The sequence below is a fragment of the Cololabis saira genome, chromosome 11 (genome assembly GCF_033807715.1).
Source record: "Cololabis saira isolate AMF1-May2022 chromosome 11, fColSai1.1, whole genome shotgun sequence".
NCBI classification, from domain to species: domain Eukaryota; kingdom Metazoa; phylum Chordata; class Actinopteri; order Beloniformes; family Belonidae; genus Cololabis; species Cololabis saira.
This window is the reverse complement of record NC_084597.1, coordinates 37,855,177-37,880,084: the sequence shown is the minus strand read 5'-3', so window position 1 is coordinate 37,880,084 and position 24,908 is coordinate 37,855,177. Positions and strand designations below refer to the sequence as shown.

Genomic DNA, 24,908 nt, shown 5'->3' with positions numbered 1-24,908 from the left:
GTAGCAGCCCTTGGAACCGAAAGAAGAGAAGTCTTGAAAACGGGTGCAATCACGTTTATCGCCACTCTTCCAGCACCGTGAAACTAGAAGTATGATACAAATAAAAGAAGGTGCATAGTTTTATACATGATATCAACTACATGCTCAAAGATGAATGAAGAATATTCCCACGTAAACGCAATAGGCTACAATAAAGTAAATATTCACATTAAATTCACAAGTCTGTATTGACCAACTCAAACAGAAAAAACATTGTAAATATCACAATAACACTTAAAAATAATAACTGAATAACTGAAATGTCACTAATTAATTTCATACCTCGCTCCACTTTCCAAGGGTGCAAAGTAGCAATCCATTTAGCAGTCCATTAGATTCTTGTGGGTAACAATAGTTCATGACAGACTGAACAGGAATATATAGATATACGTTTAAAATATCATTTAAAACAAATATATACACATAACGTGTTTACTTACTGTATAATATAGTGTACAGCTTATACAAGAGAGACCAAGTGTTGTTCATGTCTAACAAAGTTGCCGTCACTGCTTGGATCTGCTTTGTGTTTCTGTTATTACATGTATATATATATATGTATATTTATATATGTATATTATATATATATATATATATATATATATATATATATATATATATATATATATAAATATATATATATATATATATCAATTGTTCCTGAATGTCTTTAGATCACAGCATAATGTCTACTTTTGAGGATCTTTTGGTCTACTTCCCTTTGTCAGGCAGGTCCTATTTAAGTTATTTCTTGATTGAGAACAGGTGTGGCAGTAATCAGGCCTGGATGTGGCTGGAGAAATTGAACTCAGCTTTCCAAAGATGTGATAAACCACAGTTAATTTATGTTTTAACAGGGGGGGCAATCACTTTTTCACACAAGGCTATTTAGGTTTGGATTTTTCTTTCCCCTTAATAATAAAAACCTTCATTTAAAAACAGCATTTTGTGTTTACTTCTGTTATCTATGTCTAATATTTAAATTTGTTTGATTATCTGAAAAATTTAAGTGCGACAAACACGGCAAAAAAATAAGAAATAAGGAAGGGGGCAAACACTTTTTCACACTTTTTCATATTTTATATATATATATATATATATATATATATATATATATATATATATATATATATATATATATATATATGTATATATATATATATATATATATATATATATATATACGTATGTATATATGTATATATGTATACAGTATATCAAAACACATAAAAGTTATTGTTATTTTTTTTAATCAATTTTTCCTTGGTTTAGAGATGCCCAGTCATGACCCAGTCATGCATTTGCCATGGTATTGTTTAAATAAAATGTGTTATTAGTGCTAGATAATGCAGTCCTAATTCGAGTTATTTTGGCATGTATACACCCCACGCTTAAGCCTGAATTATGGTTCTGCGTTAAATCGATGCAGAGCCTACGCCGTAGGGTACAGCGTATGGTGTATATATGATAATTTGTGATTGGGTCTGAAGAAAAAGAGGCTTTAAAACAACATTTATAAAGATAAACCAGTGGGTCACATGTAGGGTTGCCAACTCCCTGAAAAATAAATAAGGGACACCTCATCGGCAGGGCCGGCCAAGCCTCCAGGACCCTGAAGCGCGCAGGAAAGATTGCAGCAGATCCCTCCCACCCAGGACACAAACTGTTTCAGACTCTTCCCTCTGGCAGGAGGCTGCGCTCCATCAGGACCAAAACCTCACGCCATAAAAACAGTTTTTTCCCGTCTGCAGCTCCTCATCAACAAGGCCCCCTCCCCCTGACTACTACGGACAGCCCCCCCATCCCACTCTACGTTACATTAACGTAAATATTCCAACCCCGTAACATTTGTACAGACTCACATCCGACACTTTAAAAACCCCATATTGTACATTTCTGTCTATATTGTTCATTTCTGTTTATACATTTTGTCCGTCATCTGTCATCCTACGTCACTTTTTGTAAAGATTCATAAAGATTCACTTTTTAATCCTCATATTGTACATTTCTGTTTATTTCTGTTTATACATTTTACTTTATTCTATCTCTTATTTTATCTCCATATACTTGTTTGCTTTTATATTTTTATTTTTATTTTTATTTTTATTTTTACTGTATTGCACCAATCACCACAACAAATTCCTTGTGTGTGTTAACAAACTTGGCAATAAACCCCCTTTCTGATTCTGATTCTGATTCTGATTCACCCTTCCTGGCGTGGTGAATTTTTTTGTGAGTGAAAGTTTATTGTTAAAACAATAAACATTTCACATTATTACACAAACGTATCACGTTATAACGTGATAATGTATTGTTAGAACAATATAGTATTTATCACGTTATAACGTGATAAGTTAGTATATTGTAATAACGTGAAAAATATCATGTTATAACGTGAAAAGTTAATTGTTCTAACAATAAACTTTTCACGTTATAACGTGATAATGATGTTTTATTTGTATTTTCCCAGTCCGTGGTTTCAGCCAAACACACACATGCGTGCAAGGGGGACTGAGTCTCGCGAGACTCACGGCAGGACAGTGACAGTGTCCAGTCATCGCGAGACTCACGGCAGGACGCCAGGACAGCGACAGTCTCCAGTTAAGTCTCAATAAACACGTTTTCAGGTCCTGCTGGATATTAAGTTCGCCTGGACCATGGATAGAGACAGCGAGACGGTTGCAATGAAAGAAGCCAAAAGGCGAGAGCGCCAGTTAGGTAAAAAGTTCCCTCTCTCTGTTTCTGTTGTGTTTGGTAATGAAACCCATTCAGTGCAGGAGCCGTGCACAGACTGCCGTCTTTATCCGCTTACACATAGCAGCATGCAGTTTAGTGTTGTATCTTTATCCAGTGTACAGATATCCAGATTAGGCTTTAGTCGCAGAGGTTAGGTCGTGGGCTCCGACCAGATAGCTACGTGATGCTAACGCCTAAAGGCTGATTTATGGTTCCTGATTTATGGTTCCGCGTTACACTAACGCAGAGTATACGGCGTAGGGTCGCGCGTCGCCGTGTACTTTACGCCGTAGGCTCTGCGTCGATTTAACGCGGAACCATAAATCAGGCTTAAAACAGCCATGATAAATAATAAACCCATGTCCCAACAACATCAACATAACTATGCCCTGGTACCTTTTACATTTTTACTTTCGATTATTTGTATTTTTATAAACATGTGCTGCATAAATGGGTGGACAAACCTGATGTATTGATTGATCTTTATTTCGAGCTTACATAAAAAAAAACAATTACACAAAACAACAAAAGAAAGAATGTAAATAAACAGTCATTAAACAAAATCAAAGGGAAATAAACCTTCATGCCTGAAGAGGAGTAGGAGGAAGTAAAAAAAACTTATGAGGTCCTACCCCTTGTTTCTTTTTTAATTTTGCTTGAAATAAAAATAAGAAAAAAATACAACAGCAAGCTTTACAAAATAAATTAGACCTGTTATTACCTTATAAAAATATTACAGCACTTCATTGCAATATTATACCTCAGCATTATAAATATAAATATACTTGAGCATTATAAATAACATACATATACAACATACATATATATATATATATATATATATATATATATATATATATATATATATATATATATATATATATATATATATATATCTATATACACACACACATCTTTCATAAACAATATAATCATTATTATATATCCCATTTTATATACACATTATGCTGACTCCCCACACAATCACTACCTCATGTTTGGCAAAAATAATTTCTTTGTATTTGCTTCTGAACCTGTAGATGGTTGGACATTGTTTCAGCTCCTCACTCAGACTGTACCATAGCCTCCCTCCACTGTTTGAAATGCAACATTTTTTTGCTTGTGGTTCTACATGACTGTAATTTAAAATTAATTGTAAATGTATTGTGTGTAGATGACCACTTTTAGGATGACACGTATATAATGGTTATAATATTGGTATAACGCAGTGTTATAAGATATGTTAACATTTAACATGCTCAGGTATGTTTATATTTATAATACTCAGGTATAATATTTATAATGCTCAGGTACAATATTGCAATATGTGCAAAGTGCTGTTATATTTTTATAATGTATAGCATATATATGTAGGTATATTTTTTGATAAAGTAAAGCTGGCTGTTATATTTATTTTTATTTTGTATTCAAGAAAAAATGTACGCCTCATTGACTACTTAACACACTTGCGTCTTTCAACCTTGTAGGTCCAGGCAGGTATGGTTTACATGATGTTGAAGGTACGGGCTGATGATTGGGTGCATGTCACAAAATAAATATGACTGCCCGTCTGTAGCCTAGCAATACTAAAGTATGTATAAGTGTGTGTAGTTGATGTTGAACGTGATTAACAAAATGTAGGTGAATTAAAGCTGATCTGTTGCATGAATGGATCACAAATCTAGTCGTCTTGTGAGATAATATTTTCAATTAAATAAACACTTTGAACAGACGTGAAAATACATTTCATTGCATGTGCCTGTCTTCTGTCTTCTGTCCCACAGCTTTGGAGGATGGAGAAAATGACATTGGCATGTGTGGTTGGTTTCTGGTTGGACTTTCTGTCCTTCTTATGATCGCTACTCTGCCTATCTCCATATGGATGTGTATCAAGGTACGCTTTTTATCAGATGCAGGGTTTACCGCTTTGCAAGCAAAGCAGATGAGTATCATTAGATTAAGTATGTATTCTATTTAGATGAGTCAGTATTTATAAATGATGGAGTTAAAGCTACATCTAGACATACTCACCATCTACAGTCTATGCAGATGTTGTTGTTATTAATATTTACTTTTATTGATTTTCCCCCCCTCCCATTACAGTTAACTATAATTGTTTGTACCTTCCTTCTTAAATTCCCATCTGTCATTGCATCTTATCGTTAGGTAAATACAACGTCACACAGTCAACAATATCACTTTTTTCACTCAATCATCATTAATTCAACAGAAAAAAGCCCTGTATCTGGACAATACTAAACACAGTATGGGATCTTGAATATTAAACAGCATAGCCTTGAATAAGTGGTTTCCTGTATGACTTAATCAGTCTCTCACATTGTAGAGGAATTTTGTCCTATTCCTCTTTACAACATTGCTTGGGAGAGGGGTTGGCTTACGCACAGTTCTCTTCATGTCCCACTATATAGCATTAGGGTGGGTTTTATTATCGGGAGTCTATGGTGGTTTTACAGAGATTTTTTGGGAAGCTCTACACGGCTAAAACGCATACCTGCCATCAGAGAGCCCCTATGAAACTGTAAGAAGGGTGGTTGTGTTGACTAGTTGCTAATTAGATATACTGTGGCCAGGAGATGATAATGTTCATCTGTCCTAATGTACCCTGTGAGTACGACACGTCTCTTCTGATTGATCCCCACTATTGCAGTGTATGCACACAGCAATAGAACAACAGTAACCACCTCAGCTCTTTCAGTGTTGATATCATCAAGCTAGTTTGTTTGTTTTTCTTCTTTCAGTCTTCTTCTTTTACTTATGCACATTTGCCTCTATAACACTCTGGTACACAGAGGGGTTCATGGTCAGCACAATGACATGTGGGAGATGCTAAGCCTCTATAGCCGCAAAACAACCCCAAATCATCTCGCCTTCACTAACATGTTTTCAGAAATGCAGAATGTTTGATTTTATGTTTCTGGGCTTTTCTAAGTTTAAAATGCCTGAAACACATTCCCACGCTCAAGTATCTTCCGTTTTTCGGGAAGAGCAGCTACTTTACACCGACTCCTTCCTTGACGGCCCAGCTTGGCAGGCAGTTCTGGCCACAGTCTCCCTGGATGTATGAAAACAAGACCCTTTGCTTCTACAAGCCCTCCCCTTCCCCTCATGACACCTGTGGACTTGTATCAGAACTATACCGAGCCGGCTGATAACATAGAGGACAATGGCCGAGGAGTAGATCTGGGACATAGATCACACACTTACCACTTATAAAAACACGCGTACACACAAACATGCACATAATGATAAATACACATCTCCCATTATTCAACGCCTTCCCAGGCTCCCTTCGTATCACCCCTCCCAACACAGTAAACCAGACTGGGTACAGCCAGTCATTCTGTCACGTCTGGTGTGGACCCGAGAGCAGGAGGCTGCTTGGCTGGATCAAAAGAAACTAAACAGGGATCAAAAAACTTGAGGAGGAAAAACGTGGCAGGAAACATGGAGGACAAAACAGTACGGACCGACAGGGAACAAGGGAATGACGAGACCAGATATACACAGGGGATAACGAGACACAACGAGACACAGGTGCAGACAATCAGGGCAGATGGGACACAGGCGGGGCAAGACAGAAACTGAAAGCTGGGGGGGAATGTCAAACCTTGACACATTCATTTAACACACAGCGTCACTTTTTGAGATGTGACTTATTTTTATTTATTTTTTTTTACAAAAAAATGAATATATATATATATATATATATATATATATATATATATATTTTTTTTTTTTTTGTTTTCTATCTCTCAGTCGCAATGTGAACATACACCTGAATGCTTCAGACTAGCAAGATATATTCTTTTATTGAGGTCTGCACATCTGGTGTTGTTAACTATATAATGTAATGTCACAATGAAAGTATTGTTCTTCATTATTAAGAACCACTATGATCAGATATATGTATATATCATGATATATATAATTATATATTCATTCATTCATTCATTATCTTACCCGCTTTATCCCTATATTTATCCCTATAATGATATATGTTTTATTAAAAAAAACATAGGCTTACAAGAGTGAGGACTAATTACTAACCTTTGAACTTAACTGAATGAAATGTCTAATGAGAAAGATGAAGCATGTGACAGTACCGTGTTTGTTTTCTGCAGATTGTGAAGGAGTATGAGCGAGCCATTATTTTTCGTCTTGGACGTATTTTGCGAGGCGGAGCCAAAGGACCAGGTTAGACAACTTTTTCTTTTTTCTTTTTTTTTATCCAAATAAACTAACATTTTCCATATGAAAGTTCTTTTATATAAAATATATTTCAAGTAAGCTTTAAAATACTCAACAGTAATTGGGTTAAACAAGAATCCTGCACCTGCTTCCCGTGTGCCTTTACATTTGTCTGTCATTCATTGTGGTTATTTCTAGCAGCAACTGCCTAAAACATCCCAGACACTTGTTAGTTAGTTGACTTGTTAGTTGACACTTGTTGGCACCGATTCACTTTATTTGCTTCTCTGGATCACCACTTATCTTTCTCTTATGCATGAAAACTATATCACATGACCTTCACCAAAGGATAACTCTGAGATGGTCTTTAAGATGGTATAAAAAACATCATGCAGAGAAAACAGCAAGTGGTGCTGATTTTCTTGTCCATAGTATTTGCTGTTATTCAGCCAGCGTCTGCATTTAAAGGGGACCTATTATGAAAAACACCTTTTTCTTGCTTTAACATATATAAAGTGGTCTCCCCTCAGCCTGCCAACTCAGAGAAGGAGGAAAGCAACTAAATTCTGCAGTGTCCGTACAGCCGCCCGGATGATCCGTCCAGTGTGATGTGGATCTACGAGCCGTTCAGATTCTGCTCCCTTTCAATACGTAACGAAAATGTGATTTACATAGGTTGGCCTCCGATGCGTGAAACCACGCCCACAACTAACTCCGTCGGCCGGAGCTTCCGCCATTTTTTCGTAGTGGTGTATCGCGTCATTCAGGCAGCCAATCAGCACAGAGCCTCATTATCATAGCCCCGCCCACTCAGAATCCTGCATAGATAATGAGGTTAGAGAATGGGATCCTGCACACATTGCTCAGAGGCTGAATTTCTAATTTATTTAGCAAAAACAATCAAAAGCTTGTTTTTAAGACATTCAAGGCCTGTTTAAAATAGGTATTAGATGCCATAATAGGTCCCCTTTAAAACACTTCATGCCAGCCTGGCCATTCGTGCCATTCTCTCCTCTTCAACACATAGAATTAGTTTGGTTCCTCTGGATTTGACTTCAAATTTCAGGGGATGGTGCGAACCAATGCAAAAGGGTCACTAAATGCCGTTAGAGAAACAATATGGTAAAAATATCCATCCTCATAAGACCTGATCTGTTTTACACAGGAGAAATGTTGGGGTGTGGTGGCTTGACTGGAGATGGTCATGTAGAATCACATGGGCATCTCTTCAGATCGGGCCTTATGCTCTTTCACCTATGAGTCAGTCAATTTAGTTAGACTTGATGGCTTCCTTTCCCAGCATCTTTAATGTCATTGGTTGCTATGACAACTCAGAGGACAAAGCTGACATAGTGTGCAGAGCATTGTCTATTTAGAAAGCGAGAAATGGTTTGCCATTCTACCGCTGCCCTTCTGTAGACTTTGTTTGAAATAAAGCTGACTACTCGTACAAAAACTACAGTAATATTTACTTTAGGTGAAGTGTGCAGGGGTCATGGCCGGTGTCACACACAGCTCTCATGTTCCACAGTCATTTGACAGGTCAAACGTGTGACTCGGTGTTAGAGTAGTGTCAAATCAAATTCCAAATTATCGAGACATTTTTCCTTGAGTTTTGTTTTACTCGTGTGACTTACCCATGTCAGTCACAAGAGCAGCTGGGGCGTGTCATGTCACATGCTCAGGCTGTCAACCTTTCCACTTTACAATACCAACACTTCATTACAAAACAAAAAAAAAGTAATTCTTCCCCCAGCTACCCAGGTATACACTACAGTATGTGTGGCTGCACACTTTTTATTTAATTGATTTAAACAGCAGAATAGCTCAATCATAAGAGTTTGGGTGGTAAGTTTGCCTGCAGCGCTCACCAGTCACTTGATTAATCATTTCCTACATCAACTGTTGAGTATGTATTCTCAGAAAATCATTAGATTACACAATGCTTTTTAATTTTTATTTTTTTTCTCTTGTACATACTCTTTTTCTACTTTTTATATTGCTCTTTTTTATTATTTAACTATTTATTGGTTATTTCTATTTTAAATTTTTTGTATAAACCGTTGAGCGTGTGTGTGTGTTTTGGCTGCTGCACGACTGAATTTCTCCTCTGGGAGATCAATAAAGTCTTCTATTCTATCCTATTCTATTCTAATCTGATCACTAGATTTACATTTATCTCGTCAAACCCTTAGTAAAACCTTATATTCAAGCCTGTACTATTTTGCGACCACCAGTTTTTCGACCCATCTGCTTCCTGCTAATGGTGGATTCCCAGAGGGCAAATGAGTGGTATGAATGATAATAAAAGAAACATATTTTGGCTTAATGTCAACCACAAGAAGATACTTTTTTTTTTTTTGTCAAAAAAACGGGTTGCAGTCCATGCCTGGCCATGCTGCTGACTTGTGTATTGTTAAATGTATGAATCTGAATTCCTATTTCAGACTCCCACAAGGTGTGATTTACTATTCTCTGTTTCCTTGTTTTAGTTGATCGAAGTAACTGACCGCGTCCTTTTGAAAGTCCTGAAATCTGACTCATGAAACAGCCGGGATACCCTGGTCATGACAGCCCAGGGTCAACAGCAGCTGCCTGTCTAGCATTCTTGAGGAGCTGCAGGACCTTGTGCCTTATTTGAAAGTCTCAACACTGACCACATTTTGGAGGAGAATTTACAGCATCTCCCTCTGTAGCCCTTTATAATTTCTCTGACAGAAAGTCCATTTTTTGAGTGCTGGAAATGTCATAGTCGTAGTAATGGCAGAGGAGGGGTTGGTATCGATTCAAATGTCAAGAATCAATTCCATTCCGATTCTTAAGATTCAGAATCGATTATCAAGATTTGATTCGATTCGATTCCGATATTGATTTGGGTTAGTGTTATTAAAACTGTTTTTTGAGCTGTTGCGTAAGTTATATGACTGTAGTTCTGCAACATATTAATACTAGTATTATATTGATATTCAACAGCAAGTATTGCAGCTAATGATGCTGTAAGGACCAATCAGCTCCCAGAATGCTGAAAGAACTGCTTTCAGAAACATTGTGTGGGTCAGAATTACCAAGATCCATTAACAGATCCAGGACAGCAAACAGAGACAGATGAAATCGGGTTTATTTTTTCCCATTTTCTGTGTTTTTTGGTTTTGAATTTTTGAGAATTTGGTTTTTAGCATTTTATGCAAATGGGACCCCAAGACAGTATATAAAGTAATGAAATATAGACAATTTATGCAATTATAATTGAAAACTTTAATGTTTTCATACTTTTAAACCTGTTTAAAGGCAAAAACATGGCATTAGTTATTCTCGTGTCCAACAAAACATTCTTTTTTTGGACATAAATAAAAAAAATCAAAAAATGATTTGTATGAAATTAATAACTAAAAAATAAATAACTAAAATATGCCTTTCAATATCCATTTAAAGTGCAAAAAAAAGAAATAAATTGCAACAGCGCATGTGTGAATTAAATGACGTGACTACTGGGATTAAAGTTCACCGGGCGAAGATGTAATGATGAAAAAAATCGATCTTTAGAGGTACGAAACGATTTTTAGGAATTTATGAGAATTGATTTATAATCGGAAAATCGATTTTTTTCAACACAGGCCTAAGTCAGAGATTGCATTCCCTCCCTCCTGAACGGATGGCTTGGATTTTACCATTTAAATTCACAATATAAAGGCAGCAAATGCAGCCAACTTCTCTCTGTCTGGTTTGACATTGTTTGCTAAATGATTGCACACCTAGCACGTGCCTGTTCACTCAGCACACGCTTAGTGTTGTTTGATGCACTAATTCAATCACAGCGACTTGAAACGGGCTAATGAAAGCTGTGAAGATCCACAGCTTTGCCTCGCTGTCGGCACAGCTGCAGTCTTATGAAGAGCTTGATTTGGCCTCTTGCCAGAATTTCATTCATTCTGGTGTTTTCAAACATTTGCAAATAAGCTTCCTCATTATTGTGTTTACCCTGGCTTTAGTCTTTGTTAAAGCTATTTGCGTTCTTGTGATTATGCAGGGTTGTTCTTCATCTTGCCGTGCACTGACAGCTTCATTAATGTGGACATGCGCACCATCACCTTCGACATCCCACCACAAGAGGTACAACATGCACCTATCCAGCCAAATTAATTACATTCTTTATCACTTACATGAATGGAAATTGCTTTAAAATAATTATGTTGATTTTAAATTCAACCCTTCAGTTCTGTTTGTCTGAATTCTTCTGATGTCCTTTCCTTTTTCCATCATAATAACTCAAACATGTAACACAGTAATGTAATCATTGTCCTCCTCCCAGGTTTTGACCAAAGACTCAGTGACAGTGAGCGTTGACGGAGTGGTGTATTACCGGGTCCAGAATGCGACTCTAGCTGTGGCTAACATCACTAATGCAGATGCTGCTACCCGGCTGCTGGCCCAGACCACCCTGAGAAATGTCCTGGGTACCAAGAACCTGGCAGAGATTCTGTCTGACCGTGAAGAGATCGCACACAGCATGCAGGTAGAGTGTGTTAGATGTTGTAATCGTTACAGACTGGCATTGTCTTCAGCTTAACTGTATTGATAAAAAACGCTTCTTAAATTTACCCACCTGTAAATTTGATATTCTTTGATTTTCCCTCATATAGATTCTTGTTTGGGAATATTTAATCTTTGCCCAGATACCTCGTTACGCACAAAGACTTAGAGATTTACCTGTACCTACAGAACCCCAGATTGTGATTGCTCATTGTTTGTTCGGGTTCAGGTTACTTTATTTGTAGATTTGCTTTACAGTGTTGAGCATACAAGTGCCATTCACAGACAGCCCAACAGCTCAAACAAACGGCAATAAATATGACAATTAGGGATGGGATTCTTGTTCAGAACCGGTTCTCTGTCTTTTGATTCCTTGGAGCAACTTGCAATACTTGCCTAGTGGATATTTCGTCAAAGGGTTACGATTGCAGATTTGCAAAATACACATGATTGGATTTGACTTGATTGGATTTGTCACTGACTGACATAGTTTTATTTTTGAGTGCCCAGTTCATATATTCTTCTAAAAAATGAGAATTTTAATTTCTCTTAGAAAAATGTCGTCCATTTTCATGGAATTACCACAGAATAATTTATGTTTTATTTTGTTAATTTCTACAGAAGAATATTACATTTTTTTAACAAAGTTTTATATTGGCAATGCTAATCAACCTTTTATTGTCCTTTTTTTCCCAAATGAGAATCGAAAAGCAATCGATAAAGAACCAAATCCTTCAGCAGAATCGATGAAATTGGAATCGTAAAAATCATATCAATTCCCATCCCTAATGATCAATAAAATCAAGTAGATAATAGAGCTGGGTATCATCACTGACCTCCCGATACGATACGATTCCGATACACTAGGTCCCAAGACGATACGATTTCCGATACGATTCAATATAGATATTCTAGTTACAATAACGGAATAACGTGATCCTTCCATCGCTACGTCCGGCCAGAGAAACCCCACCGTGCCTGGTGAAAAGAAGCAGCCTGCTCACTCCTCAGGTTAAGGAGGAGACTTGAGCTCAGTGTAGGGCCTCCCGGGGCTGTTAGAGGGAGCAATGCCCAGGACTGACTTAGGAAGGAGCACTGGGTGATAAAATGGGGGAAAAAAATCGGGATTTAAAAAAAAAAAAAAATTATTATTATTATTTTTTTTTAAATCGATACTTGGATTTTTAACCCACCCCTAGTAGATAAGTAAATGTTTTCTCAGCCACTCAAAACGTGAAAATTTCAAATCAAAGTTTAAACCCACACTCACAGACAAACAACTTGGTCTTCAACTCACCGTGTCCATTAACTGGTCTGATCCTCGGCCAGGGAGACCCTTGACTTTGCTGCTTTCTCGTCTTCCCTTATTTCTGCTCTCCTTAAACCGTGAGAGCAAAAGTAAATCCATATTTGTAACATCAATGAACTGTCAAGATGTACCGCAAAAAGCCGAAGTCACAAAAGTTATTTTTTCTGTTGAAATAAATGGGACGTTTTTACTAAATGTGCTGGCGCTGGTTTTGCAGTGGGTGACGTCACAGGAGTGGTTGGTATCTGGAAGCAAAGGTTTTTAAATTACTACTAGTTGCTAAACACTGGTTTTTATGCAGCCAAAGACTGGATTTAATAAAAGTGGAACAACATTTGTAGGAGGACAGACATTATATTATCAATCTGAGTGTTTTAGAGGAATTTTCAGTTGTTTTCACTTGTACACGTGGGCCAAGTGTGCATTGATTGATGTGATAAGTGATAATGATGGTGTAACATGGATAGATACCAACACTCCGACACTGAGTTGAAATGCAGAGATCTCTTTTGCTTTAAAAACTGCATTTCAACATGGATTAGAGCAGAGGTAGCGCTAGTTGATGTTACTGGTTTTGCACTTTACAGTGGATGTATAACACATCACCTGCTCCCCATCTCCTTCTCCTAAAAGATTGACAGCCGTCTGACAGGCAGCCTGCTATCTTGACAGTTCTCATTCTATATCAGCCAGTCAGTGTCTAGTTGCCAAAGTAGTAGTCCATAAGTAAGCCCTTTCACCTCGTCCCAGAATATATATCTATACAAGGATACAGTTAAAGTGACGTTCATATTTGGTGCATCAGCCATGTCAAAATGCTGCTCATGTTTCCACAATCCGCCCCCAAGGCCTAATGAATGAAACTAGACGGGTCGGATGTAATGTAGCTTTTTGTTTTTCTGACTGGCGTGTTTTATTATGTCTCCAATCTCTACGATGGAGAGCAGCATCTGTCAATTCCACTACTGGTCTGTCTGTATCCTCGTGTCTGTAGTAGGGCTGGGGATCGATTCAAATGTCAAGAATCGATTAGATTCCGATTCTTAAGATTCAGAATCGATTATCAAGATTTGATCCGATTCGATTCCGATATTGAGATTCAACAGCAAGTATTGCAGCTAATGATGCTGTAAGGACCAATCAGCTCCCAGAATGCTGATAGAACTGCTTTCAGAAACATCGTGGGTCAGAATTATCAAACAGATCCAGGGAGGAAACAGAGACGGATGAAATCGGTTTTATTTTTTCCCACATTCCGTTTTTATTTGTTCCATGTTCGGTCTATTTTGGTTTTAAATTTTTGAGCATTTGGTTTTTAGCATTTTTTGCAAATGTAACCCCAAGACAGTATAAAAAGTAATGAAATATAGACAACTTATGCAATTATAACCCAACACTTTAATGTTTTCATACCTTTAAACATATTTAAAGGCAAAAACATGGCACCAGTTATTCTCGTGTCCAACAAAACATTCCTTCTTTGGGGATAAACAAAAAGATAACCAAAAGTTGTAATGTAATGATGAAAAAAAAAATACATAAATAAATAAAAGAAAAAGAAAAAAATCGATCTTTAGGCATATGAATCGATTTTAAGGAATTAATATGAGAATTTCGAATTGGTAAATCGATTTTTTCAACACAGGCCTAGTCTGTAGTTACTGAAATGTAACGCTGATGGCACAGCACCTGGTTTCAGCCCATGTGTGGTGCACCAAACAAATATCCCACACTTATGAAAGCCTCCCTTCTCCTAGTAACCGAAGTATTAACATTGCTCACTGCAGACTCTCCGGGTCTCACGGGTGGGTCACAGTGTTTCATCAAGTGTAGCCAACAAAGGAGCAACTGAGGCTTGAGGCTTAGAGGAAGAATATGATACATCGATCCAGGGTCAATACAAAATAAAACGTACATACTGTATATGTTAGGGGTGTAACAATATATCGTGTCACGAAATTTTGCGATACAAAAACGTCACGATATGTGTCGTGGAGGTGACAAAGTGTATCGCGATATTGGGTTATTAATATCAATCTATTGTGTTGACTAGTAACGCGCATCCGACCGCGCCTCGACCCGCGGACCAAAATCTTCCTCCGCTCAGAAGAAACTAGTACCGTTTTGCGGTCCCGATCACGGGACTCTAGCAGGGTTTTGAGCTCTGAACTTTTACTTATGTAAGGCTGGTGTAGAGTTAAGCCTTACCTTATTAAATTAAACCTTTTTGGGGTCGTGAGTAGATAAACACGGGGACAACTTCTGCTGAGTTCCAGTGTACTTTAATGTCCCTCAACAGTGTAGGATTTTAGAACATCAACACAGCACCTAGTGCCGTACTGTGGCGTATCACTCCGCCCAATCTAAAACAGACTAATCACTACAGATAAACTGACTAGTGTCGTTATAGTCCCTGATTTACATCAGAATATAAAGAATATATTTATAAAATAATGAACCCTGAATTACCAAAATAACCTTCTTAAAGGAGCTTGAGGCTCCTTTTAAGAAATGAGACTCTCTAGCGCCACCCTTCACCACGACGGCCGTCGGGGGTACTGCAGCCAACAGCGAAGCCGGCACGGGAGAACGGGGAGAACGCACATGCAGCGTCATGTGACGTCACATCCACAGCCCAGCGCGGGAAATTCGGGACCGAATTGCAGCACATTTTGCAGCACACAGCCTGTTCAAGGCAAAGGAGAGATACACTAGAGGAATCATTCTTTTGGGTTTGGAACGCTTCATCTGACATTATTACTAGAAAACTTAAAATGTATACAGATTTTTTTCATAAATCCTGCCATAATCCGGCCTCAAGCTCCTTTAACAAAAATAAATCTCCTCTTACACTTATAAGGTGAGCATGAGTCAATCTTTTTTATGATGTAAAATTGTATGTATTTATTTACTTTTAATTATTTTTTAAATTTTAGTTGTTAAATTTCTGGAAAAGAAAAAAGTCAAATCATACATGAGAGAAACTATTCAGTTTGTGGCAAAATATTTGTACTTGTATGAAACTGAAGATGCATAATGCAAACCTGACATTTACTTTTAGTTCAGTTTGTGGAAAATGGTTGGCCTGGCTTTCTCTCTAAAACTTAAACAGTTATAAAACATTACAAACTGTAACAATAGGGCAAATGCACAGTATTGTTTTGTATTTTGTGTCTTTCAAATAAGACCATTTTTTCCAGTCATATGTTCCTCATTCAAGGTTGTTAAAAAAATACTGCTATAATATCGTATCGTTATCGTGACCTCAATATTGTGTATCGTACCGTATCGTGAGATTAGTGTATCGTTACACCCCTAATATATTATCTTTTTCCTCTTGGTGAAGAGTGTATGAGGTTCACCAAGTGTGAGGAGGAGGGAGGGGATCCATTATTTTCTTCATTCAGATTCAGATTCATTTTATTGTCATTGAGTCAGTGAACCGACATGGGTAGTAAGGTGCTGAAGCCGCTCCCTGTAAGCGTCGCCTTTATCATTAGCTGAGAAAGGATGACACTGGGAAAGAGCAGTGGGAAAAAATACATCTCCACACTGTATAAAGACACAGTATGAAGGTGACAAAAAACACCTCAGCACAGAAAAGCAACTTACTCATGGATTAACAACATGATACAAGCATATGTGGAGGGGAGTGAGGTTGGAGGGGGTCCCGGGTCACCTGGGTGATCGCCGCTGCCTCCTGGCGCAGCGTTTCAGTCTGGTTTACTGTGTTAGGAAGGATGATACAGGGGGAGTCTGGGAATGCGTTGAATAATGAGGGAGGTGTATTTATCATTATGTGCATGTTTGTGTGTACGTGTGTTTGAAGTGTTAAGTGTGTGATCTTTGTCCCAGATCTACTCCTCGGCCATTGTCCTCTGTTATCAGCTAGGCCTGTGTTGAAAAAAATCGATTTCCCAATTCTAAATCGATTCTCATATTAATTCCTAAAAATCGATTCATATGTCTAAAGATCGATTTCTTTTTACATTTTTAAAAAATTTTTTTTAAATTTTATTCATTTGTTTTTGTTTTTTTTTCATCATTACATTACAACTTTTGGTTATTTTTTTGTTTATCCCCAAAAAAGGAACGTTTTGTTATAAACGAGAATAGCTGGTGCCATGTTTTTGCCTTTAAATATGTTTAAAGGTATGAAAATATTAAAGTGTTATAATTGCATAAATTGTCTATATTTCATTACTTTATAAACTGTCTTGGGGTTACATTTGCAAAAAATGCTAAAAACCAAATGCCCAAAAATTAAAAACCAAAATAGACCGAAAATGCAACAAATAAAAACGGAATGTGGGAAAAAATAAAACCGATTTCCTCCGTCTCTGTTTCCTCCCTGGATCTGTTTGATAATTCTGACCCACATGATGTTTCTGAAAGCAGTTCTATCAGCATTCTGGGAGCTGATTGGTCCTTACAGCATCATTAGCTGCCAATACTTGCTGTTTAATCTCAATATAATACTAGTAGTAATATTTTGCAGAACTGCAGTCATATAATTCATGCAACAGCTCAAAAAACTGTTTTAATAACACTAACCCAAATCAATATCGGAATCGGATCGAATCAAATCTTGATAATCGATTCTGAATCTTAAGAATCGGAATCGAATCGATTCTTGACATTTGAATCGATCCCCAGCCCTATTATCAGCCGGCTCGGTATAGTTCTGATACAAGTCCACAGGTGTCATGAGGGGAAGGCGAGGGCTCGTAGGAGCAAAGGGTCTTGTTTTCATACATCCAGGGAGACTGTGGCCAGACGGCCTGCCAAGCTGCTCTGTCAAGGTCAGATTGAAATATCAACAATTGTATTTGGGTCAGGCAGGCTCCACTAGTTCTCCATCTGCCTTCAAATCTATCTGGTTCATCTCAATGGCGACTCCAAACAGACGAAGTTGTGGTCAATTTTTGCCAAGCCGAGCTTCCAACTACTCCAAGGTCTTTTCCATCCTGCCGATGAGATTCTCTTCAAGAATCGCCTCCAGTTTGTGATTTTGCTCACGCAGCGTTTCAGTCTGAGTGTTGGTTGCACATCTTATCCATTTACACGCGTCAGGCAGCCTTGTAAGGTCCAGAATAGCTGTCCACATTTTCCAAATTTGTTCATAGGCCAGGTAACCGCCAACTCCAAAAAGCAGAAATCCTGTTATCAGGAATCCAATTATGTAGCATCTTCAACATCCTCAACTGACAGTTTGGACAGACACGTGATCCACTTCGGCCAGGAGTCCCTCATGTATCCAGCAGCAAATGTCCTGTTGGGGCTTCATGAGGGATTACTGTATTTTCTGTCTCATAGTTATCAAAAACAGCTTACACCACAGGAATTCTTTAATCGTAAATGTTTAGTAGTTTAGAAACAAACTTTTTTAAATCATAATATGCTTTTAAAACCAGAAACAGGCACATTCCTGTGCTCTGCATACTGGAGAAATCCAACTGTTAAATACTTTCCTCTGGGCAAATGTCATTTTACAATGGTGGGATATTTTTTATGTACTTTACACAAACTTGAATACTCATATTTTACATAATTTTTCCCCCCTAACTTAACACATCTGTATTTGAACTGTAATGACTGGTTTAGCTCCATCTGCTGGACAGTTTTAAAAATGCACAAACGTGGGTTTTAAAAGGTGGATTATTTTGAAATGTCCTTGGGGTCTCTTCTCACTTAAATCTTTACTAAAATTTTGTTTGGAATATCTATACTAGAATATAAAAGTTTGCTGAATATAGAGGGTTGGCATTCATCACATTATTGCAGTTTTAGTTTTTAGTTTTTGGTCAGATGTATATTTGATTTAGGCGTCTTGTTAGAGAGCTTTTCCTGGTTGGTGTGGCACACACGTGTTTTGTCTCTCTTCCCCTTCAGTCCACTCTGGATGATGCAACAGACGACTGGGGAATCAAGGTGGAGCGCGTGGAGATCAAAGACGTGAAGCTGCCGCAGCAGCTCCAGAGAGCCATGGCGGCCGAGGCCGAGGCGAGCCGAGAGGCCAGAGCCAAGGTGAGCTCAATCTGTCCCAACCATCTTCTTAAGTGTCAGAGTGCCCACATGCTCTGGTGTCAGGGAAGTTAATGATGAGTGAAACTGAAACCATGTAAGATTCTTTACAGGACTGTCTCAGAAAATTAGAATATTGTGATAAAGTTCTTTATTTTCTGTAATGCAATTTAAAAAAACTAAAATGTCATACATTCTGGATTCATTACAAATCAACTGAAATATTGCAATCCTTTTATTATTTTAATATTGCTGATTATGGCTTACAGTTTAAGATTAACATTCCCAGAATATTGTAATTTTTTGAGATAGGATATTTGAGTTTTCTTAAGCTGTAAAATAATAAATGGCTTGCAATATTTCAGTTGATTTGTAATTAATCCATTAAATTTTTGTTTTTGTAATTGCATTACAGAAAACCACAATATTCTAATTTTCTGAGACAGTCCTGTAATTCGTGCTGTCAAGTGATTAAAAAAATTAAGCTATTAATTAATTAGGATCTGTAATTTATTCATCTGATTAATCTCTTTTTTAATCTCACCTAAAAAGTGCTGGGAAAAGCCTTCAACTTGAGGTGTTTAGCTTTGAATTCATTACATTATTGTGCAGATCAAAAGATTGATATATAACAAAAAAAGTGTCTTTATAAATTTATTTATTTAACAGACTTGAACAGATACAGTCCTAGCTATTTAGATCCACTTGGCAAGAACAGCCTGCCTCTCTCTGCTAACATTAGCTGTGGCTGCGCTCACGACCGGGTGCTTTGCGTTAATGTGGCTAAACTTCAGTTGGTTCGGTGGAAAAAAAATTATTTTCCACTCTAGCTTTATCAATGGTGTCGTCGGGGCGGTTTTGTAAACTGTGTTGTAAATTCCCCGTTAACAGGACCGACAACTTCACATGCTCCTCCATTTTCACTTCTCTTCTCCGATACTCACCGCCCCCCCCACCTTTCCTGCTACACGGGAGTCTACCAGTGCAGCTAAACACGCCCACACAGGGACAGACAATCAACGTCCACTTCAAGGTGGAACTGAACTGACCACCGCACAGACACAGATTTAAAAATAAAGGCAACTCATAAACAGAAGAAATAAAATGAGATATTAAAAAATAGATTAAGCGATTAAAAAACATAATGCGCTAAATATAACTTGTAATCAACTAACCGCAATTAACGCACTAAATTGACACCCCTACCTTTAAGTAGTTTTTCTAAAGCTTTCTTCTGAACCATCGGTCCAGCTCAAGTTGGCCAATTTAATTGGCTGATTTTATAATCACTGTATACAAGAACAGGAGGGAATTACAGCTGACGACGCTTCAAGCTGAGCTCTTACTTTACACACTGAACCAAGTGACGGACAGTTTAGCTGGTGGTAAAGTCGTTTTACGTTGAGCTGTGAATGTAAAAGCTTACAACTCCTTTTCCTTCTTGTGATCATTTTGTGTGCTCAGCGGCTTCTGCTTCTGTTGTTCAAATATGGACCTATTGCTAATTTTGTTCCAAATAGACATGCAGGAGCCACCATTTACAGCTGGAGTGGAGTGTGTTACTCCAACTTTTGAGAAATTTAATATAGTATCAGTTAAATGTGTTTTATTATTGACACTATAATTAGTTTTCTTGTTGTTTGTGTAAATGTACTCACTCATCCTTGCCTCCTAATGTCTAATCCTACTGACACGATTACATCTTAAGGTATGTTTACTCTAGATTTAAAGATAGAAAGAAAATAAAAGAATTGGGATATAAAAATCAAACTATAAATCTACAGAAATCCAGTAAAACAAAGCTTAAAAAATCTTTTAAAGACGGATCTGACTTTTGGTGTCGACCCCTTCAGATGGGCTTTAACTTCAAGGCTCGTCTTTGTTGCTCCGTTTCTTTCTCAAGGTGATAGCAGCAGAAGGCGAGATGAACGCGTCCCGCGCGCTCAAGGAGGCGTCCCTGGTGATTGCAGAGTCTCCCTCAGCGCTGCAGCTGCGCTACCTCCAGACCCTCAACACCATCGCTGCAGAGAAGAACTCCACCATCATCTTCCCTCTGCCGCTGGAGATGATGCACGGCTTCATGAAACACTAAGGAGTCTTAACATCCCGTTCACACCCACACTCTCACGCAACACGGACACTGATCCAGGCGGTTTAAATCAGCATTTAAAGTAGCTGTCTTATTGTAAAAATTAATTTCTGATGAGCATAGTCTGTGTGCTTAACGTTGTGTTTTGCTGAACATGAGGTAAAGATTTACCACTTGCCCGTGAGGCTGCTCTACCAACACCTGTTTCAGAGGCGTCAATCAGCCCAACAGCTGCTGGAGAGAGCGCTGGTGCCAAACACCCAGAAAGATCTAGAGCAGTCAGCTTGACATGTCTGCCAACAACTGACCACTGAGCGAATGTACTTAGTACCGAGCAGGAGAACAAAAGCAGCAGCGAAACAGCTGCTGGTTTCTGTTTCTGATGCAGTTTGATTGTTGTGTGTTCTGATCCATCATCACCCTTTTTTATGTTTATGGGGATGCCTGCTGGATTAGTGGCCTGTGTCTGCTTACACACACACACACACACACACACACACACATACTTACATCTATATATCTATAATCCCCTGATATTATAACCACGCTAGGACGACTGTCAGCATCACATGTATTCTGGCTTCAGTAGCTTTTTTTCACCTATCCATAAACTAGGGCTGGGTATAGATTCAAATGTCAAGAATCGATTCGACTCCGATTCTTAATATTCAGAATTGATTATCATGATTCGATTCGATCCGATTCGATATTGATTTGGCTTAGTGTTATTTAAAATGTTTTTTGAGCTGTTGCCTGAATTATATGACTGTAAAATAACTAGTGAAATAATAATTTCACAATAATTATTGTGAAATAACTAAGAAATAAATAACTCAAACAGGCCTTTCAATATCCATTTAAAGTGCAAAAGAAATTGCAACAGTTCATGCAGTTAACAAATCATTTTAGCTTATCTAATTTATTCTGTCACCACGCACAAATATTGCCATGAAGCACCTGGCATTTTTCAGAAGTGTCATAACAAACTGTGTCCGACTACTGGGATTAAAGTTCACCTGGCGAAAATTATGAAGAAAAAGGAAAAAAAAATAAAAAAAATCGCTCTTTAGACATTAGAATCGATTTTTAGGAATTAATATGAGAATCGGTTTAGAATCGGAAAATCGATTTTTTCCAACACAGGCCTAACATAAACCTTACTATCTTTGTTCTTTCAGATATTACTTTTCCAATTTTTATAGAATTTTACCATAAACCCTATATAAGCATTAAATTAGACATTTTAATCTTCTAAGTTGTACAGTAAATGTATAACATACTCTACTTGGACCTGACTAGCCTCATTTTGACTTTGTGAACTGTGTGTAAATGCATTTATGTGTAAATGATTGTTACTTTTGACGAGTGTTTGCTCGTTAAGTACCGGTGTTGCACTGAGCCCCTCAGAAAATAAGAAGACTTAGAAACACGCATGTGCTGAACCGTCTTTTAGAAGTGACACTTGATCATTTTGGTTGTGTTTTAATGTTACTGATGTAATCCTAGTGTTTACTGAATCCTTTATATCAGGGGTAGCCAACCCTCGCCCTCGAGTGCCACTCCTGCTTCTTTTAGATATTTCCCCGCTTCAAAGCAGCCTGGTACAAATGACTGTGATTCACAGACTGTGATGACACGTTGAGAACAACCAGTAATCAGAACCGGGTGTGTCGATGAAAGGATTCATCTAAAACATGTAGGGCATTTGAGGACCAGGATTGCGTTATACCTCTGCTTTATAGATAGATAGATTTATAGAGTTAACAGTATATGGACTACCAAGTAGAAAAGCTATCAGCGACTTAAAAAACCAAGTTGACTAACCTCCTACAGTCTTGATGAGTAACTAACTCGGTTGAGCATAGCTGTCCAGTTGTGCCTTTCTTTCTTTTATTTTTCTCTCTCTCTCTGCTTTGGAGAGGTAGGGCCCACAAATATCTCAGCCAAAAGCCTTAACTCACTGCCATCCATTCATCTTTACTAGTATCACAATCTATGCGTCTCCGAAGGAAATTCTTCAAAGGGGTTCTTTACATTTTCTAACTGGATTTTTATTGTACGCTCTTTCTGGGTGTAACAAGCCAAATATTTCAACATGTTTATAGTTATGAGTTGACACATGTTTTTTTGTTCTGTTGAAAGTACAGCTAAAAGTACTTCTACATAAAAAAATAAATATATATATTTATATACATACATACATGTATGTATATATTGATAATGGTGTGATGTTTCTATTAGTTTGCGGTGAATGGACTCTAAGCTCAGCTCAGTCACATGACTGGGCTCACTCGTCATGGTGTTTTTATTCTGTTACAGTATAGAAAAGCTGTTGTATTTTACTGCAGTAATACTTGTTTTCTTGTGTTAATGTTGCTACCGATGGGGATGAATTCACCTACAGAATCGACATTTAGTAGAAAAAGAAAGTCTCTTTCAGAAGGAAGATGAACGAACACATTCAGACTCTCTACTTTCTGCTGCTATACTGCAGTGGTTTGCCAAATGTTTGATTTGTGTGTTTTCTCCAGTTTCTCAGGCAGGTGCATTGTTCACAGAAGTCACTTTTATAGCTTTCTTATCCTTTGTTACACTTTGACTGTTGAAAGAAAAAAGCCTGGTCATTAATATAAAGCATTTTCTGCCTTTTACAAAATCATTACACATGCCAGTATGTGATGTTTTTGTAAAATGAACATTAACAATATTTTTGTACCGTTGGATTTGAATTGATTTTACCTTGTATGAATGCATATGAAGAATTCAAATAAAGATCTCGTAGGCTTGTTTGCATCAGGATATATTTTTTCAGGCCGGAGTGAAAAATCAGACAAAACACATGACATGTTTAATTTGGTTTATTTAAAATAAGAGTTAAACAGGAAGTAACTGGTTTTCAGAGTGGTGTAATATCTGTTTTCCATTGAAAATTAAGTTGCAGCAGAACAGCAAAGGTTGTTTTTTTTGTGTGGCATTTTTGAAAATAAATATACAAATAATCTCTAGAATAAAAGCAAAAAAAAAATCTATAAATCTATCCTTTTGACTGGAGCAGTACCGTAGAAAAATAACAAGCTGGCGTACAGTAAAGTGGGAGAAATGATATTAAGGCATCGTCCCTGTTGTTCCTTGGCAGTGACTTTTACAATCGTGCAGCACACCAAGCTTTAACTGTTTTTCTTTAGCTTTGTTTCATTTCACGAGTTCTTGGATTTAATTGTCTTTGCTTATAAATGAAGACTATAGTGTAAAAGCCAAAAAAACACCTTGTTGGTACGTCAAAGCGCAGTTTCCACTGGTTGGTTTCCTGATAAGTGTAAAGGCACCAACATGGCATTTAACATTAAAACACTGCCTCAAAAACAAACAAAAAAACAAAAAAAAAACTTGCTCAAAGGGTCGACCGGCATCTAAAAACAAAACAAGTCTGTTTGAAGCTCAGTGCCTGCAGGAAAGCAGAAGGAATGAAGCCCTAGGCAGACGTGGAGTTGTGGTGAGCGCTCACAGAGCCAGTTCTGCCATGGCCCGCTCCAGCGGGTCGCTGGTCCAGTACTCGTGGTCCCAGCCCAGGAACCAGCCGGTGAACGTGGGCGGCTCGAAGCCCTGCTTCATTTTGACAATAGGGGTTCTTGGGTCCCGTTTAGCCGGGTCCGTCTCGATGTAACGGACAGCTGAGAGACATGAGGAGGAGGATTAGAGACAGTCACATCTGGCTTCAACAGCAGGTAAGAACATCCTTTATATGTGAAGTACTGAGTGTTTTAGAGAAGGACGGGACAGGATACAGCTGATTCTGATGTTCAGTAAGTTGTATGTGCAAAAAAATGCTTCTCTGTACACAAGGAATGGGTGATATTTTACTGTTCACGATAAACCGTCAAAAAAATTCCCCACGGTAAGAATTTGTATCTCGCGGTAAAAACGATAAATTCCCATTGATGACATTTTTGTGTAAAGATGATTTATGATTCT

At 37.8% G+C, this 24,908-nt stretch overlaps 2 protein-coding genes across 4 annotated transcripts in view; one reads left to right on the top strand and one right to left on the bottom strand.

The window, feature by feature from the left end:
- Positions 1-2,598: 2,598 nt before the first annotated feature.
- stom (stomatin) lies at positions 2,599-24,015 on the top strand. Of its 2 annotated transcripts, XM_061734450.1 has the most exons (8): positions 2,599-2,757; positions 4,263-4,295; positions 4,560-4,669; positions 6,918-6,990; positions 11,012-11,094; positions 11,294-11,497; positions 18,716-18,850; positions 20,751-24,015. In XM_061734450.1, exons 1-8 carry the CDS (start codon positions 2,697-2,699, stop codon positions 20,937-20,939), a joined length of 888 nt encoding a protein of 295 aa, XP_061590434.1. In that variant the 5' UTR covers positions 2,599-2,696; the 3' UTR covers positions 20,940-24,015. The 2 variants fall into 2 exon arrangements, with proteins under 2 accessions (XP_061590434.1, XP_061590435.1); XM_061734451.1 differs by lacking the exon at positions 4,263-4,295.
- The window catches only part of gsna (gelsolin a), a 27,307-nt gene continuing 26,178 nt past the window's right edge, over positions 23,780-24,908 (bottom strand). For both annotated transcript variants that reach the window (XM_061734448.1, XM_061734449.1), the window contains one exon: positions 23,780-24,607. In XM_061734448.1, coding sequence (XP_061590432.1) covers positions 24,438-24,607 — 170 coding nt within the window. In that variant the 3' untranslated portion in view covers positions 23,780-24,437. The remainder of the gene's footprint in view (positions 24,608-24,908) is intronic.